Here is a 17,402-nt window from a genome sequence, read left to right on the forward strand (position 1 = left end):
CCTGAGATCTGGAGCACATTCCCAACAGGATGGGTCTAGCCCTTTAAGAATTAAAAAAGACCCCATTGAACATTGTTGGTCCAATGGTAACTGAACTCTCATCAAGTGCTGAGCCAAAACTTTGGGCACCAAAAGTCTCCTGCTTGTTTTGCAGACTAGTTCTGCTGTTTGTATTATTTTTGGGACTTATCAAGACCCAGTAAATTTAGAAGTTTCAGGCAGCAGATGGCCTGTGCTCTCAAGTATGACCTTTATTGCCTCGCTCGGAAATTAAGTCAAAGGCAAGGTGTCAAGTGAACTTTAATTAGGCTTGCAGAAGCTATAGCAGAGTATAGCTGCCTTCAAGGAAATTGCTCTTCTATAGAATTTATCTGTAGGTATGCAAGACTGCTAATAAATTATACCATGAGTAAAAAAGGCACTTTACTAATAATCAAAGAGCATCTGCCACCTTCACATTATTCGGCTAATCCCTGGCCACAGAGGTTTTGGCCTGATTTCTAGCAACTCAGGCTCAAATTAAAGGAGGAAGGAAAAGAGGAGATATGGACATTCACCGGCAAAGCCCTGCCCTGTTTTGTTGTAAACAGGTGCAGAGTGGGTAAGAAGAACTTTTCTTTTGGTTTTAGTCAGTTAAAATTGGTGAAGGGGAACCAGCAACAAAGGACTCCTATGTAACAGTGGGCAGGTTTTTTTCTATAGATTCTCTGAAGTTACATCATGGGAAAAATTGAAAATCCTCAAATATTTCCATTGCTTTATGTGGATTTTTTAAACCTTTGTTTCCTGAGATTTAAAAAAAATTGTAATTCACATGTCAGTAGTGAATTTAAATACTTTTTTTTGAAGGTTCATAATTTTTGTGGACTTACAAGGCTGATGATATAAAGCATGGTGTAAGTTGATTTGTAGTCTGTAGCTTGGGCTTACTTTTTTGATTGATCTGCTCTTCATGTTTAAAGTTCTCTGCCATGGGTTTCCTGATTGTCCTTGGGACTAGACTCATTATTCTCCATTTGTAAAATGGGTAAGTGTTCTAAAAGCTTAATTCCTTAATAAATATGTGCATGTGTGTTTTATACATATGATTTGACACATAATATAATATGTGACTGGGCTCACCTTATCTGCTCCACATGCATGCTCCCACTTTGTGATTGCCACAGTTATAGCTCAGACTACCACAGATTAGGTTGATCGTTGGTGGCCTGTTATCACCTATGGATCTACTGCTTGGTAGCAGGAGAATTGTACACAAATGCAAAGCTGTACATCTAAAGTGAACAAAATGTTTTTTGTGTGCTTTGCCATCTGACTCTACATTTGGGGTCCCACCCAGATATCAGCATTCTGTATTTCACAAGTTTGGAATCCTACTCTGGGTTAGCAATTTTGGAAGTGGGGGTGACGGTACCCCCTTTATTTTGTTTTTGGAGATGGTCAGATTTGACCCAGGAGCCTCAAAATGCCGACCTCTACCTTACATCAACCAGTAGAGGAACTACATTATAAACTCAAGTAGAAAATGCAGTTTACTGTCTAGTGGGGAATTTAGATGTTTTCCATTCACACTTCTGATCATGAACATTAGAAACAAAGGAACACTGTCGTACTCATCTTCAGAAGAGGCATAATAGTCAGCAGAGCAGTTTAAGCAGCAGCAAAGAATAAGCACAACAGGTGGAAGAACTATGGGTGCATAATTCCAATCCCGTTTGCTTATAATTCAGCTGTTTCCCCTGCTAATTTAGTATAGTCACATAAAGCATACATACCCCATTGGAAGCCCTCTTCTTTGCCTTCCATTCATCTAGCTGAGCCTTTGTCTTGGCATCAACTTTTACTAGCAGTTTCTTCTCTCCAATCTGGAGATCATGTAGCAATCTGAGTGCTCGTAGTGTAGATTCTGGCTCTTTATATTCACAAAACCCAAAGGCTAGAAATGAATCATTGACATTTTGTAGTTACATATGCACACACAAAAGTACACACAGCAACCCTGAATGTCAACTATTTCAGTAGTGGTGAACCTCATTATCCGCAGGGTTCCATTCCCGCAGATTACCATGGGTAGTGAAACCGTGGATAATGAGTTATTGTAGTCTATGGGGCCATGGGGGTAAAAAAATTGCTGGAAAGTCACCACAGAAATACAAAAGTGGGCCAAATAAAATGCCCTGCTGTGCTCCATGGGTCTCCTGGCATTCAGCAATGGCCCCTGCAAAGTTCCAAATGAGGGGGGTCACAGATTTCCCTCATCCATTTTTCTCACGAAATGAGCCAGAAAATGGCTCCTGCAGACAAAAATTGGCAGCCGAAAATGACCTCCTTCTGATCTTGTAGGAACTGCAGATACATGGGTTTTAACCCTCTCATATCCATGTATAATGAGGTAGGGTGCTGTTTTATGGACTGTGAATAAGCAAAACCATGATTAACAGAACTGTGTTTAGCGAGGTCCACCTTTATTATGTTCCCTCCCTGGCATCTCCAGATAGGGCTGAGAGAGACTCCTGCTTGCAGAGAAGCCACTTGCAGTCTGTGTAGACAATACTGAGTTAGATAGACTAAAGGTCTGACACGGTATAAGGCAGTTTCCTATGTTTCTATGTACATTTTATGGATCAAGCTTCAAAATGTACACCAGGACCCCAATAAAAGCACATTTCAAAATATTTGTAAAGCTTCACCCCAATCTTCTATATCTACATAGCTGCAATAGATGGGCTCTGCCATGACTTCAGTGCTACAGAGCATATAGTTCACATCCATAATGTGACGCTGCCCTTCAGCTGAAATCCTAATATTGCTAGCCAGTTACTATCATATTTCACAAAGGGAACAGTGTGAGGGAACAATTCCGAGAGTGCTTCTCCAGCAGCATGTCCAAGTTTCCTGGGGCCACTGTGGGGAGAACCGGGCCTTTGCCACAGCCCCGTCAGCCAGGACAGTTCCTGCCCCAGATGGGAGAACTCGGCACAGAGCTCCTCCTTAGCAGACAGCCTGCGGAATCTGTGGAAGGAGTCTCTGCCACATCCCCCACTCCTCACCAGAGAGCGGTGCCTGGTACCATTATCTGCTAAGACCATTTGAAACATACCTAGTTGTAGAAAAGTTAGGATAGCAGAAGCACACCCTTCTGAATCCTGCCACCCACATCTGGTGGTATTGGGAAGAGACTACTAGCATAGTAGCATCATCATACATCACTGTACCTTTTTTTATCTGGGCTTATAGCACAAATGGTCCAGTCATATAAGTTACTTTGCCAGCCAATAAGCTTACTTATTCTACCAACCAATACACTTAACTGGCAGGACCATTCCTGCTTTAAGCTGAAACAAAAAAGATTAAGCATTTGCCACTGAAGTATGAGCACTTCAGAAATATTAATTAAAGTGTACATCTCTCAATTTATACAGTAAATGGCAAAAGTCTATACCTTGAAGTTTTCCAGATGCTCCTTGAACTCTCTTCCAACTCAAAACCAAACCACATTTCTGTAAGATATTGTTTTAAAAAAAGATTTAGGCATAGTTTCAAAACATATTAAGGTGACAAGAAGAAAACAGCCTTTATTCATGTAAGCTGTCAATGTATTTTGGTGTTCACTGAAAAAAACATTCTAGTTTATTTCAGACTGGATTTTAACATATCTTTAATGACTGTAGCACTTCATCAAGTACTCTGTTTTCACAACTCAGCTGCTTGTCCCTACTTCCCTGCTGACTAATTGATAAAATGCTACTCCATGGCAAATGCAAGTTTCTTTTAAAACCTGTTTTATTATCTCTCAACAGGGTTCATAAAAACTGATGGTTTTAAAAAGATGTTTTGATCATTTTAACCTACTTTCCAGTAGGCTTATGAGATTACCTGGCACTCTGTGTGTATATCCATGTGTCCGTCCGTGTGCCCACCCCCATCAACTTTGCAACACCTGGACCAATATGAACCAAATTGGGTATAGTTGGGACACCTCAACAGTGTAGTTTGTGATGTCATCCACCCTGATTCAAGATGGCAGGCGCATAAACTTTTGAGGTGCAAGTAGGCTGACTTATGAACCGCCTAACTGATTTGAACCAAATTTGCTATAGCTGTATGGACACATAGGGATGCCCTAATTGTGTGGTGTGTGATAAGGTCATCCACTCCAATTCAAAATGGCAGCACGTGAACATCTGCAATGCAAGCAGGCGAATTTGTGGACTTCCTAACCCATTTGAACCAAAATGGGTACAGCTGCAGTGAGTGACACATAGGGACAACTCAATGGTATAGTTTGTGATGATGTCATCCACACCAATTCAAGATGGCAGACACAAAAACTTGTGTAGTGCAAGTGGGCTAACTTGTGAACTGCTTAACCAATTTGAACCAAATTCGCTACAGCTGCAGGGATGCCGTAATGGCATGGTGTGTGGTGATGTCATCCACTCCAATTCAAGATGGAGGCCACGTGAACATCTGTGGCGCAAGTGGGCTAACTTGTGAACTACTTAACCAATTTGAACCGAATTTGCTGCAGCTGTAGGGGCACATGGGGAAACCTCAAGGGGTGATGATGTTAACCACCTCGATTCAAGATGGCGGACATGTGAATGTTTGAAGTCCAAATGCACTAATTTGAGGACTGTCTAACCAATTTGGACCAAATTTGGTACAGTTGTAGTGAGCGACACACAAGGACACCTCAATGGTGTAGTTTGTAATGATGTCATCCACTCCAATCCAAGATGGCGGACACATGAACGTTTGAGGCACTCTGTTCTTATGCTAGTGGAACAGCATGTGCACCAGCACAAGACTAGTCTGGATACCATTCAGTATTTGTTTTAGGCTTCCCAACATATCCAGAGACCAACAATCACCATTGGAGCTAGATTTCTGGAAATTTTGGTCATTGAAAAAAACCCGTTTTTTTGTTTTAAATGGGGGGTAGGATAGAAATATATGCAATACATTTTTTAGTGCCCTTTACAGGTCTAAAGCCACACTGTTTCTTTAGGAGCATTTATTATGTATAACCTACACTGCTCACAACATTGATCATGTTTGTATACTTTATTCAGACAGTTAGTCCAAATGTAGTAATTTACTTTTAAATGTTATTTAATTTTTGTTCCAGATGGACTGCAATCTGCTGAACTCTAAATACAGCATCCCTGTAAGCCAGTTTCTTCTATTTTCAACATCAACTTTTTGCCTGCTTCTCAAACTGTCAAAAACTATTTGAGAAAAGCAGGCAAAAAGTTAATGTTGTAAACAGGAAAAAAAACTGGCTTATCATACTGTGCAATGCCCCACCAACTGAAGAGTGGGACAAGCACATAAGAATATAAGACCAGCCCTGCTGGATCAGGCCCTATCTAGTCCAGCATCCTATTTCACACAGTGGCCCTCTAGATGCCTCTGAGAGGTGAGGGTACGCCCTCTCTCTTGCTGCTGCTCCCCTGCAACTGGTATTTAGAGCCATCTTGCCCCTAAGCACATTCATTCGAGCATCCCCAAACCATTTTCTCGCTTCTACCAAGCTTGCAGAGGCTCCATCACTACTAACTATTGTATCATCTATTGTGACTATTGTGACGAACCTCCCATTATTCCCAATGGGAAGCTTTTGGCTGCAGTGCCGATGCAATTCTAAGGAGCCATCAAACTCCTTTGAGCTTGCTATTTGCTACATTTCTATCCTGCTCTTCTTCCAAGGAGCCCTCAGTAGAGGAGAGGTTTGGAGATGAACGGAATGAATGTGTGCACCCAGCTCTTGGATCAGTGGGACACTGTGCTATATCTAAGCTCTTATCAACATTATAATAAAACAAAGTTAATTATGCATTCTGGATATCTCCTCCAATGTCAAGCAAATACAGAAAACACTTTCAGAAAGAGAGAAAAAAGGGGAGGGGAATACAACTTTGTCACATGGAACTTGGTCTAATCAGTCTCATTTTCTGAGCTACCACTATCAGCAGCTCCTGCTTCTTCTGATCCTTCATTTTTATCACCTTAATGACTTGTGAAAACTGAATTGCCTGGATTGAGATGAACCTCTCTCCTTTACACGTTTGTTTATTTCTTGATCTGGTATATTTCAAAAAATAGACCAATTTCTTTCCTGTGCTACAGAAGATGGAGGAATCAGCAGCAAGCAAGCAAGAAGCTTGGGAGCGTAAAGGCCAGAACACCTTTCCTTATATGAATATATTTGAACCAATTTTCTTAAATATTTATTCATAATTCCAAAATAAAATTTCATAATCCATTTTTTTTCAAAGGGGGTGGGGGAGAACACAAATACGTCATTGGAGAGGAAAACAGGAAAAATCTGCCTCCCCACCCCAGGTGAATTTTTTGGGGCCTTGACATCTCTACTTGGAGCCCATATGGGTAGTCCTGTATTTCTATTTTATGCCCTCCAACTACCTAAGCTCAGTAAGGTGTTCAAGCTCTCAAATTATGAATATGTATGAATCCAATCAATCAAAAGAGCATGGATGTATACTTTGCACCTCATTGCTATTTTGCCCTCAATTATCCAGTCCTTGATTATGGAAAGATCCAGACAGTTACTGCAGCTGCACCCTCTTCTTGAAGAGGGCTCTTCCCTCTGTGGCACATGGTTTGGTAACCTCTAGGCAAATGTTATGCTTTCATGTGGGGCTGCCTCCAAAACTTGCATGGAAACTACATCTGGTCTAGAATGGAGTTGGAGAGAGGCAGGTCTTTCCAGGAGTGTAGGGAGGTGCTGTAGGCAAAGTTGAAAAGCCTGTTATGTGCATGAAAATCTCTTTGGCATGTTGTACTTTGGCCAGTTTTAAATCAGTATAACAAATATAAAGAGAATCATTATGTAATGCAAAAATATCTGAATTAATATATGGGAGGGTGTTCTAAAAGGCAATTCCACTTACAGCAAGAAGTTGTCGTATAAGCATGTCTGAAGCCTTCTCAGAAATGTTGCCTACAAAGACAGTGGTAGTAGGACCACTGTTTTCATCGTTTTCCTTATTCTTTAGACCTGGATGTTCTTTTCTAACTCCCATGTGTTTTCCAACCATTGATACAGTGGTTGGGACTAATACCTGAAAATAAGAGGAAGAGATACCCATTGTGAAATTTCAAGAGAAAAGGGGCTTTAGAACAACTTTAACTTATTTATTTAAAGAAATACTATCACCTAGAAATATACGAGCAGCTCATTATCAACATACTAAGTCTACAATAGACAAGAAATGGAAATAGAACAGTGGCTACCATCCAGAGCAATGCTAGAGGAAGGCAGACTTAGAGCAACTGTTGGCTCCTGCTGGGGCAGCCTGTTAAGCTATGGAGGTGCCCTTGGCAATGTTGTGAGCTGTAGCATGGGATGCTGCAAGGGGCAGGGCAAAAGCCAGGTGGAGCCCTGCTAGTGGGAAAGTGTCTCTGTCTGACACCCAAGATCTCCTCCCTCCCCATCAAGCCACCTACATCGCATTCCAGGATCCCTTGGCATTGGTTTTTGGGGAGCTTTGACCACCTGGTTTGGAAGGAAGCAATGGTTGCGCTAACTCTGCCATTTGCAAGCATCGCTCTGGATGACAGTATATTCTAACATACCAATTATCTTTCATGCTTCAAGTAGTACTGCAATTAAGGTATCTAATAACTTGTAAGAATTTGCCATTAAATATTTTTGCCTGAAGATATTTCTTACAGAATAGTCTGGCAGCCTATTTCAGGCAATTTCCTAATGAGTTGATTCTACCTCATGCAAGGTTAAATTTCAACACCTATGTTTTAAAAAGAAATGCAGACAGGAATTTTTTTTTTTTAAACTAAAATGCCCCTCAAGTGTAAATAAGAAACTTTGTATTAAAATATGTTACATTGTTACGGTCTGAAATTTCTAATGTATTCTTTTCATCACAGAAGATATGACCCTAAGAGCAATAGCTTTCTCCTAGATTAAGAAAGTTTGATTAATGAGACTGAGCAATCTCTGTACATGACAAAAGCAGGAAATACCATTAGGACCACCTACAATATCAAAGTTGCGATCAGCAAGCTTTTAGGCACTCCAGAACCCTTTCATCAGGTAGTGGGGGGCATAGACATGATGGAAAGGACCTGAAGGCTGAAGATATTTAAGATGTTAAGATGGAACGCAGTTTATAGGCAATTAGATATTATCATCTTGCACAGAAAGCCACTGAACAAGTAAGAAACCAATGGCTGTGACTTTATATTTTGAAAATATAAACCGCTAAAATTTGCATTTTCAAAATATGGGAGAATAGCCCTTTGTTTCTTTTTTGTCCCAACGGCCTTTTTTGCAAGCTATCGTCTCACACCTACAAGTGACTGCTCTAAGTCAATTGCTTATAATTATTCTATGGTTAATACCTGCTGCATTCCACCATAACAAATTTGACAAATTGCAAACTTTGTAATCTTTCCATCATGCTCACTTCCCCCATCTTACTGGTTTGCTGAACCCTCTTGAAGAGAATTTTGGGGAGATCCATGTTCCTTCACAACTTGGGCTCTTGCACCTGCAAATCCCCTGCAACTGGTATTGCTGCTCACTACTGTGCAATTTTCTTAGATTGTTCTAATAAAACATTACTTGTGTGTGTGGCTTTAAAAACATGATTTTTGTGAGCAGATGTAACCCTAGCTCCCAGCAAGCCATGGACAACAATCTGTAAGATAGCTTATGTAAGAACGTAAGAACAGCCCTGCTATATCAGGCACAAGGTCAATCTACTCCAGCATCCTGTTTCACACAGTGGCCCACCAGATGCCTCTGGGGAGCCCACAGGCAACAGGTATGTGCTTACCCTCTCTCCTGCTGTTGCTCCCCTGCAACTGGTACTGAGAGGCATTGTGCCTCTGAGGCTGGAGATGGCCTACAGCCACCAGACTAGTAGCCACTGATAGACCTGGCCACTATGAATCTGTCTAAGCCCCTTTTAAAACCATCCAAGCTGGTGGCCATCGCCACATCCCAGGGCAAAGAATTCCACTCCATGCATAATTGTATACACCTCGATCATGCCTCCCCTTAGTCACCTCTTTTCCAAGGTAAAGAGCCCCAGATGCTGTAGCCTAACCTCATAAGGAAGGTACTCCAGGCCACTGATCATTTTGGTTGCCCTCTTCTGCACCTTTTCCAGTTCTACAATGTCCTTCTTAAGATACGGTGACCAAAGCTGTACACAATACTCCAGATGTGGCCGCACCTTAGATTTGTATAAGGGCATTATAATATTAGCATTTTTATTTTCAATCCCCTTCCTAATGATTCCTAGCATGGAATTAGCCTTTTTCACAGCTGCCACGCACTGAGATGACACTTTCAATGAGCTGTTCACCACAACCCCAAGATCTCTCTACCGGTCAGTCACCAACAGCTCAGATCCCATCAGTGTATTTGTGAAGTTGGTGTTTTTTGCCCTAATGTGCATCACTTTACACTTCCAAGTTTATGCCTTGGAAGCTTCCAGATTATGCCTTACTTTTCACTTCCTCTTCCCCACTCTGGTATGAAATACCACCTCTCTTATTGGTTTTAACAGTGACATCACTAGGGATGAGCAGACAGGTTCTATGTCAAACCGCTTTGGTTCAACTGTTCGGGGTCAAACCAAACCACCCCGCTTGATCCAACCCCGGACCAAACTCTACTGGGGTCTCATGAGTTTGTTTTTAATTTTTTTAAAAAATTGTTTTTAAAATGGCCATTCCAAAACGGCCACTGTGCCAAGGGGGAAAGGCCAAAGAGTGGCTGAACGGCCAATTTCTTAAATAAGGGAGGCGAGCGGGGGATGGGGGAACCTCCATGGGGACACCCCCCACTTCGGACAACTTCCCCAGAGGAGATAAGTGTAATTTTTTTTTAAAGAAACAAAATTCCTCACAAACCCTCCCATCGGACGGGGGGGGGGAGGGTTCCGAGGAGGTACCAGACCGAACTAGCCTCGAACTGGACCAGACTCGAACTGGACCAGCCAGTTCTGTGCACACCCCTACTTATCATTGTATATACACCACAATGTGAAACATATTTAACACTAGCCAGGAATTGATTATCTCTAGACCTTTTTCAATCTGCCTTTTGCCCTGCGTTTGGGACTGAAACTGCTTTGGTTGCCCTGGTTAATTTGGTTGCCCTGGTTCTAGTCAGGAACTAGACAAAGGAGTACATCCCTACTGGGTCTGCTGGACATCTCAGTGGCATTCAATACTATAAACCATGGTTTCCTTCTGGACTACCTCTCAGGTGTAGGGATCAGGGGCGGTGAATTGGAGTGGTTCTGGTCCATTCTTGGGATAAGTTCCAGAAGGTGGTGCTGGGGGACTTCTTGGAATCTGGGATCCCGCAAAGCTCAGTATTGTCCCCCATGATGTTTAACAACTACATGAAACCGCTGGGAGAGGTAATCAGAAGGTTTGGACTGAACTGTCATCAATATGTAGACGACACTAAGTTCTACATTTCCCTGAGACCAAATCCTAGGGAAGCAGTAGATGTGCTGAACTGGGGGCTGGAGGTGGTGATGGGCTGGATGTAGGCTAGCAAACCAAGGTTAAATCCGGACAAGATGAAGGTACTGCTGGTCAGTAGAAAAGTCAATTGGGATAAGGCAATTCAACCAGCTCTGGCTCAGACTGTACTCCCCTTGAAAGAACAAGTGCATGGCTTGTGGGTGCTTTGGGATGCTCAGGTGGAGGCAGTGGCCAGGGGTACCTCTGCACAGTTCAGCTAGTGTGCCAGCTGCATCCCTTTCTCGAGAAGGCAGATCTGGCCACGGTTACCCATGCCTTAGTCATGTCATGGCTGGATTACTTTACGTGGGACTGCACCTGAAGAATATTCAGAAATTTCAGTTGGTGCAGAATGCAGCTGCCAGGGTTCACTCTGGAACTGCTCGCTCGGAGCATATTACATCTATTTTGAAAGAGTTGCACTGGTTGCCAAGTTGTTTCCGGATCCAATTCCAGTTGCTGGTAATTACCTTTAAAGTACTTAATGGTTTGGGCCAAGGATACCTGAAGGACCTGCTCCCAAGGGTTTCTGCCTGCCCAACAAAGTCGTCATGGTCACAGGGGCCTTTGCTCTGTGTGCTGACGTTGAGAGAGGCTAAATTGTCGTGCACGTGGGACAGAGCCGCCTCTGTTGTTTTCCCCAGACTCTGGCATGCTCTCCCAGTGACTGTCCACTCTGACATCTGTGTCTGCTTTTAAAAAACTAAAAACATTTTTATTTGTTCAGGCTTTTACCCTTTAGGGGCTACCTGGGGTCTCAGCTCTCCTGCTTCAGTTTGTTTTTTATGGTGGTAGGGTTTGGGGGGGGAGGGGTTCTATGGTTTTTACTGTTTAATTGGTTTTAAGGTTTCAAATGTGATTTTTTATGGAGTTTTATTGTATTTTAACTTTTGTAAACCACCTTGTGATGCCTTATGGAAGAACTGAACAATAAAAAATGGCTTTGCAAACCCTGACTGATCTTGGGCCCTGTTTTAGTGTTAACTATGGTTAGCATTGTTACACATGTAATAAGCCACGGTTAAAGCTAATAAGGAGATGAGAATTCGTGACAAAGAGTAGGGAACGCTGCATTTTCGCAGCTGGCTCTCAGTTTGCAAATCATGGTTTGCAGAGCACCAGTGCTACATCTGCAGTGAAGAGGAGATTAGTAGAACAGCATTTACAGTCAACAGTACTTTATATTATACTTACAGTTGGTGCAGGAGCCATAATACCCATTGGCACAGGAATCATTGGAGTACCTGAGAACATTAAAAGTTGTATTAAATAGTTTCAAAGCCAAAAAAAAAAATTATCTTGCTCCAAACAAATATTTAGTAGACAGAACAAAAAATTAAAGTATTTCCCATTAACACATGCTGCAAATGAATTCAGATCCAGTTCAAATACTAACTTGAAAAGTGGACGGGTAACCAGTTCAGACATTCTGAAACAGTTTTGAACCTGTTTATATACATTTCATGTAGAATAATATAAAACTCTTGACTAATGTAACTCAATAGATATGCATACAATAGCTATTTAATTTAAGAAAAAATGATTATATATTATAAAATAAAGGGTCCCAGGGCATGGTCTGAAGACGGATGATACAGTCACCTTGCTGAAGCTAAGCAGGTCTAGGTCTGGTCAGTGTCTGGATAGGTGACCACCTGGGAGCCCCATGTAAGCCACCTTGAGTTCCATGATGGAAGAAAGGCAGAATATAAATGTAACAATATACTTTAAAACTGTTTATTTCTGATTGCATAAAAGGGGTTTACAGATGAAATACATGCAACAGAATAAAAAATAGCAAAATAAACTAATCATTATTGAATCATGTATTTTAAAACAGTTACCATTTTTTGTGTTTAGCGATTGGGTTATGGTGCAGGTTCAAGGCAACCAAGAGATTTATGTTCAGGTTCATTGCACAAACCTTTCTGAGCTGGTTTAGGGACTCTGGTTCAGTTTGACTCCCTGCTCATCAATGTAGCAAAATGCGGTTGATTCAATAGGGTTCTGATACAACTTACCAGGAGGTACAGGTGGAGGAAAACCTGGAAACTGTGGAGGTGGAATTCCAGGTGGCAGTGTTGGGATACCCATAGGAGGGCGATTCAAGTGAGGTGGAAAAGACATTTTTTTTAGCAGTAACCTAGAAAGAGAGAACTAATCAGCTTCAACACTATTTCAAAACTTTGTTGTATCCCATGTTGTCTCAAATAGATAATATAATTAAAACAAGTAAGAATATAAAGTCACCTAGCTCAATGCTAGGTATCAAAAGTCAGCTTACAAAACATACCTTACATACCTCATGAAAATAGTCAGGCTGTGGATCCAAAGATTCACAGAAATCCCTTGGGCACTCACAAAAAATACAGCTCAATATTTCAAATGAGATAACCCAGATTTGTAAATAACTATGCTTTTTGTTCATTCCTCTTTCAGGCACAAAAAGGCTAACATATGTTGGGAGGTGGGCAAGCAACTTGTGGATTGATTTGCAAGGCTGAGTATACATACACACACACCTGGCTGATAAAATAAATAAATAAATCACAATGTGTGGGTTTAGGCATCATGTGGAATCACAGTTAAAAGTTTGTTTCTATGCAGTGTCTTCAATCCTCAGGAGTATGTACACTCTCCCTTCCACTGCCCACAAACTGGAAGAATTATACTTCTGACTGCAGAAACAAACCAAGATCATGATGCCCAAGCCATCCAATTTTGGTTTCTTCTAACCAACTCCCTTGAAACAAACAGAGATTTGAAATCTACTTAAAATCTTAGGTTCAGATCTTGGTTTATGTCCAGGAAGTTGATTAGAATAAACCAAGATTGGTCAGTTGTTTGGATGTCACAAACAATCTTGGTTTATCAGTGCAACTGGAAGTACAATTGTTTCAAATTGTATACAAGCAGGGGAAGGGAGTGTGCACTCTCCTGAGGCTTGGGGACATTGCACTGACCAAGATTTAACCATGAATCTCCATGACATCTGAACCCATCCAATGAGTCTCAGGGAAGAAGATGCAGGAAGGTTTGTTCTATTTGTATACATCATAAGTGTCACAAACAAACGAGAGAGAGAGAGGTTCTAGACTAGATATGTAGGGCTTTGAAGATCAAAACCAGTAATCTGGTTCAATTATACCAGAGTGGTGCATTCTAATGAAAGAGCTAAGATTAAAATGATGCAGGTAGGTAGGTAGACTGGGATTTCTATGGCATAGTAGTCATGTCATATGGCCAATGCTATATGGTGGACACAAGAGACATTTTGATATTAAGAAAGATTAAAGGGTATACTAGTACTACCTGGACATGTGGACACAAGATCTGGCAATTGGGCCAACAAGAGACAGATGAATGTATCTGCCCTCTACCTTGCCATACTAAGATGCCTGTTCAGACACATATGATCCAATCCACTTAAGAAAATTCCATTTGCCTATTCCTCTTTTAATGGTCTAACTAGGTGCCTATCAGTATTTATACTGAGAATTGACTATGTGGATGCTGCTGCACAGAGTTTCCCAATTCAAATTCAAGTGGTTCTGTTTCCAACAAAAGAACAATTCTGTAACATTTATCTTGTCTCTCCTTCTAGAAGGACCACATCACTTTGTCTACATAGGAAGCAAAATTATTCTGAGTCAGCAGCAGCTCTCCAGGCATGGGTCTTTCCCAGCCCCATCTGGAGATGCAAGGATTGAACCTTGAACCTTCTGCGTACAAAGCTGATGCTCTACCACTGAGTGACAGCTCACTTTTGAGACAGAGATCATTATTCCAAAAAGCCATTAGCAGCTAGCAAATATAGCAAGGGCCACAGGTCTACAATGGTTTACTTTTGGAGCTTCTGCTAGGTATTAAATACCCATAAGACACATCACTTTTTGTTCTATTGAACAACAGATTAATGCAATTCTCTGAATTTTTATTTGAAAATTGCACTGAAATCAATTGTCTTAATCTCAAACAACATTGGGATTAGGGTGTAAGAGATAGTATACTTGTCAAAAATATAAGCCTATGCTCATATTTTTAAAGTCTATGCAACTTTGAAATATGACATTTGAATCTAGCATCCAGAAGCTGCCAAGACCCCCAAAGTTCAACACAGAAAGATGCCATTTCAAGTCATTGAGGCATAAAAATGGAATTTGCACAACCATCCTTTTCAGAAAGAGCTTTCTTGTAACCTGGCATGGCAGTACATAGACGGAACTTCTTGCCAGCACAGCTCTCCTTTACACATATGATGTTTCCCTATTTGCAAATTATAAACATGCCATTAATCAAGAGCAAAGAAACTAAACATTCTAAACAGTCCAGAGTTGCAGGATTCAGAAAGTGTATGTTTTGAACTTGTGTAGGTGGATATGTCTGCTAGGGAATTCTCAACTAAAATTCTGCCAATCTAGAATCAATTGCAACTTTCATGTATTAAAAAAGAGTGCAGCTAGTGCCATCTGCTCATCGCAGAGTCACCGATTAAAATAACTTATGCCATTGACATAATTTTACATCTGTATTCTAGGATCAGTATAGAAACTATGTACTAGCCTATAACATCATATACCAGATTGGAACATGCTTTGCATTCTTAAAGTACCATGCTTTGCATTCTTAAAGTACTCTTAGAGTGGAGGGTTCATTCCCTGACCCCTGAATCGACTGGGTGGGATGGACAAATTGCCTAACTAGATTGCAAATGCGTAAAAACAGTAGAAACAGAAACGGGGGCGGACGAGTGGTGGGTGGAACCTCAATTTTTTGGGAGGAAGGCAGAAAGCCCTTCTGTTTGGTGTGGAAAAAGTGAAAACTTGGTACAATCAGAAACCGCTCCATCAATGAAGCATAAAATAATTTAAGAGTAATATTTAAAACTTCATCACTGCTGTCCTTCGCTACTTTGGAATAGCAACCAATAAATATTTAAAACAAGCCACCTCCAGCCTCAAAGGCAGGATGCCTCTGAGTACCAGTTGCAGGGGAGTAATGGCAGGAGAGAGGGCACGCCCTCAACTCCTTCTTGTGGCTTCCAGCAGCTTCTGGTGGGCCACTGTGCGAAACAGGATGCTGGACTAGATGGGCCTTGGGCCTGATCCAGCAGGGCTGTTCTTATGTTCTGTTAAGCCATCTACTTAAAAAGCAGAATTAGACATTTATACAGTACATATGATGTAGACATATATATCATTGCCATATCTGATGAATGGGGCTTTGTCACAATTTTCTAGATAAAATTCATTATTAGCCATGAAGCTCACTAAATAGCCTTTATCAGTTACACCTCTCACACTTTGATCAATCCCACAAAGTTGCAGTGAGTATATTTACAAGAAGTAAGATGCTGACTAGCCTGTCCAAATTTTTAAACTGCTACAGAGCTCATAACGAACACTGTCTTCCAGAGCAGACAGGAATGGAACGGGGATTGAGCCCCTACTTAATAAGGAGCCAACTTACTGAAAGATGTGATTGGTTCCTGTGTCTCAAGAGCATGTGATGGACAATAACCCTGTGTTGAGGATATCTTCGCTATGTCTGAGAAAAAAAGCTGTATTGTATCATGATCTGCCCTGAACCTTTGGGATACACCTGGAGATAAATCTAAGCATATTAAAACAAATGAGACCGAATAATGGATGGTATCCTAAACATTTGCAGTAGGGATGTGCAAGAATGGGAGGACGGGGGGGGGGATTACCTTTAAGGAGCAGGGAGGGTGCCCATCCCACCCACCCCCGGTGCTGGGCTGCTGTGTACCTCCTTGCAGCCCCAGTCAGGGTTGTACTGAAGTGGTCAGTGTGCACCGGTCACTTCTGGTATGATGCTGATCGGGGCTGCAAGGAAGTACACAGCAGCCCTGTGCCAGCATTTTTGGGGGCAGTGCTGGCGAAGGTAACCACCCACCCCCCACCGAACCAGTCCGAACACCAAACCTCCAAACCGGTTTGTGCACATCTCTAATTTGCAGCACAAGCAGAAGAGAGGGATAACTTTTCCTCCTTTTGTTGGTCGGCCCTTTCTATTTCATCCTGCTCCCGAGCTGCCACCCTACCATTGCAAACCCTCAGAAGCAGGTTTTCAGGGACACAGAGGACTGCGGAAGGGGAAATCAGCCAAGGTCACCCCTTGTGCAAGCAGAACCTGTTCCATCTGCACTTAGGATACAACTCAATGTTTTTTACTAAGTGACTCTCAGCAACTGTGAGGATTTAAAAATACCTGCAAAACAATATCATAGTAGATATGTTTCACATATTGTTTTCTGAGCCTAAGAGATCCAACCAAGCGATGAAGTGACTTTCAAAAGGGAACTACAAATACGTCAACCACGTGCACCAGCCCCTGGCTTCCCATATTATTGGAAATTCTGTATACTGGATATAGACCAAATAAAATTTGAACTGAATTTAATTGAAAATTCTGTATCTCTAGTCAAGAGTAAAGAGGTAAGGAGCATTTCATGAGAGGACTAGCAGTCTTTGGTTGAAATGAACAGCATTTGCGAGTATATTATGGCATAACTAAGAGTGGACTGCAGCAAAGAGGCCAACAAGGAAGCAGCTGCAGAAGTTTAGATTACTAACAAATACATATAAACTTTTTAGTAGTAGAAGAATATGGGATAGGGATGATTTTGAAATAGCAACAGCAGGACTTAGCAAGAGCCTAAACATGGAAGGGGAAAGTGTTGACTCCTGAATGCTGCCTTGAAAGAAAGGAGAAGTTTCAGACACAGAGTTAAGTGTGAGAAGCAAGTAAGTTGTGGATGAATATATTAAAATTCCTTTGCCATGTCCAGATTTGGCTGCTTATACGTTAGATATTGGACTGAATAGATGATAAAAGCTCAAGGATGG

The 17,402-nt window shown here is 41.5% G+C and overlaps 1 protein-coding gene across 3 annotated transcripts in view; it reads right to left on the reverse strand.

The window, feature by feature from the left end:
* Positions 1–17,402, reverse strand: part of RBM25 (RNA binding motif protein 25) — a 50,084-nt gene that overhangs the window by 28,017 nt on the left and 4,665 nt on the right. For all 3 annotated transcript variants that reach the window (XM_053283326.1, XM_053283327.1, XM_053283325.1), the window contains exons 2-6: positions 12,555–12,676; positions 11,728–11,777; positions 6,918–7,088; positions 3,443–3,500; positions 1,776–1,936 (exon numbers count right to left, since the gene is read on the reverse strand). In XM_053283326.1, coding sequence (XP_053139301.1) covers positions 1,776–1,936; positions 3,443–3,500; positions 6,918–7,088; positions 11,728–11,777; positions 12,555–12,660 — 546 coding nt within the window. In that variant the 5' untranslated portion in view covers positions 12,661–12,676. The remainder of the gene's footprint in view (positions 1–1,775; positions 1,937–3,442; positions 3,501–6,917; positions 7,089–11,727; positions 11,778–12,554; positions 12,677–17,402) is intronic.

The sequence above is a fragment of the Hemicordylus capensis genome, chromosome 1 (assembly GCF_027244095.1).
Source record: "Hemicordylus capensis ecotype Gifberg chromosome 1, rHemCap1.1.pri, whole genome shotgun sequence".
NCBI lineage: Eukaryota > Metazoa > Chordata > Lepidosauria > Squamata > Cordylidae > Hemicordylus > Hemicordylus capensis.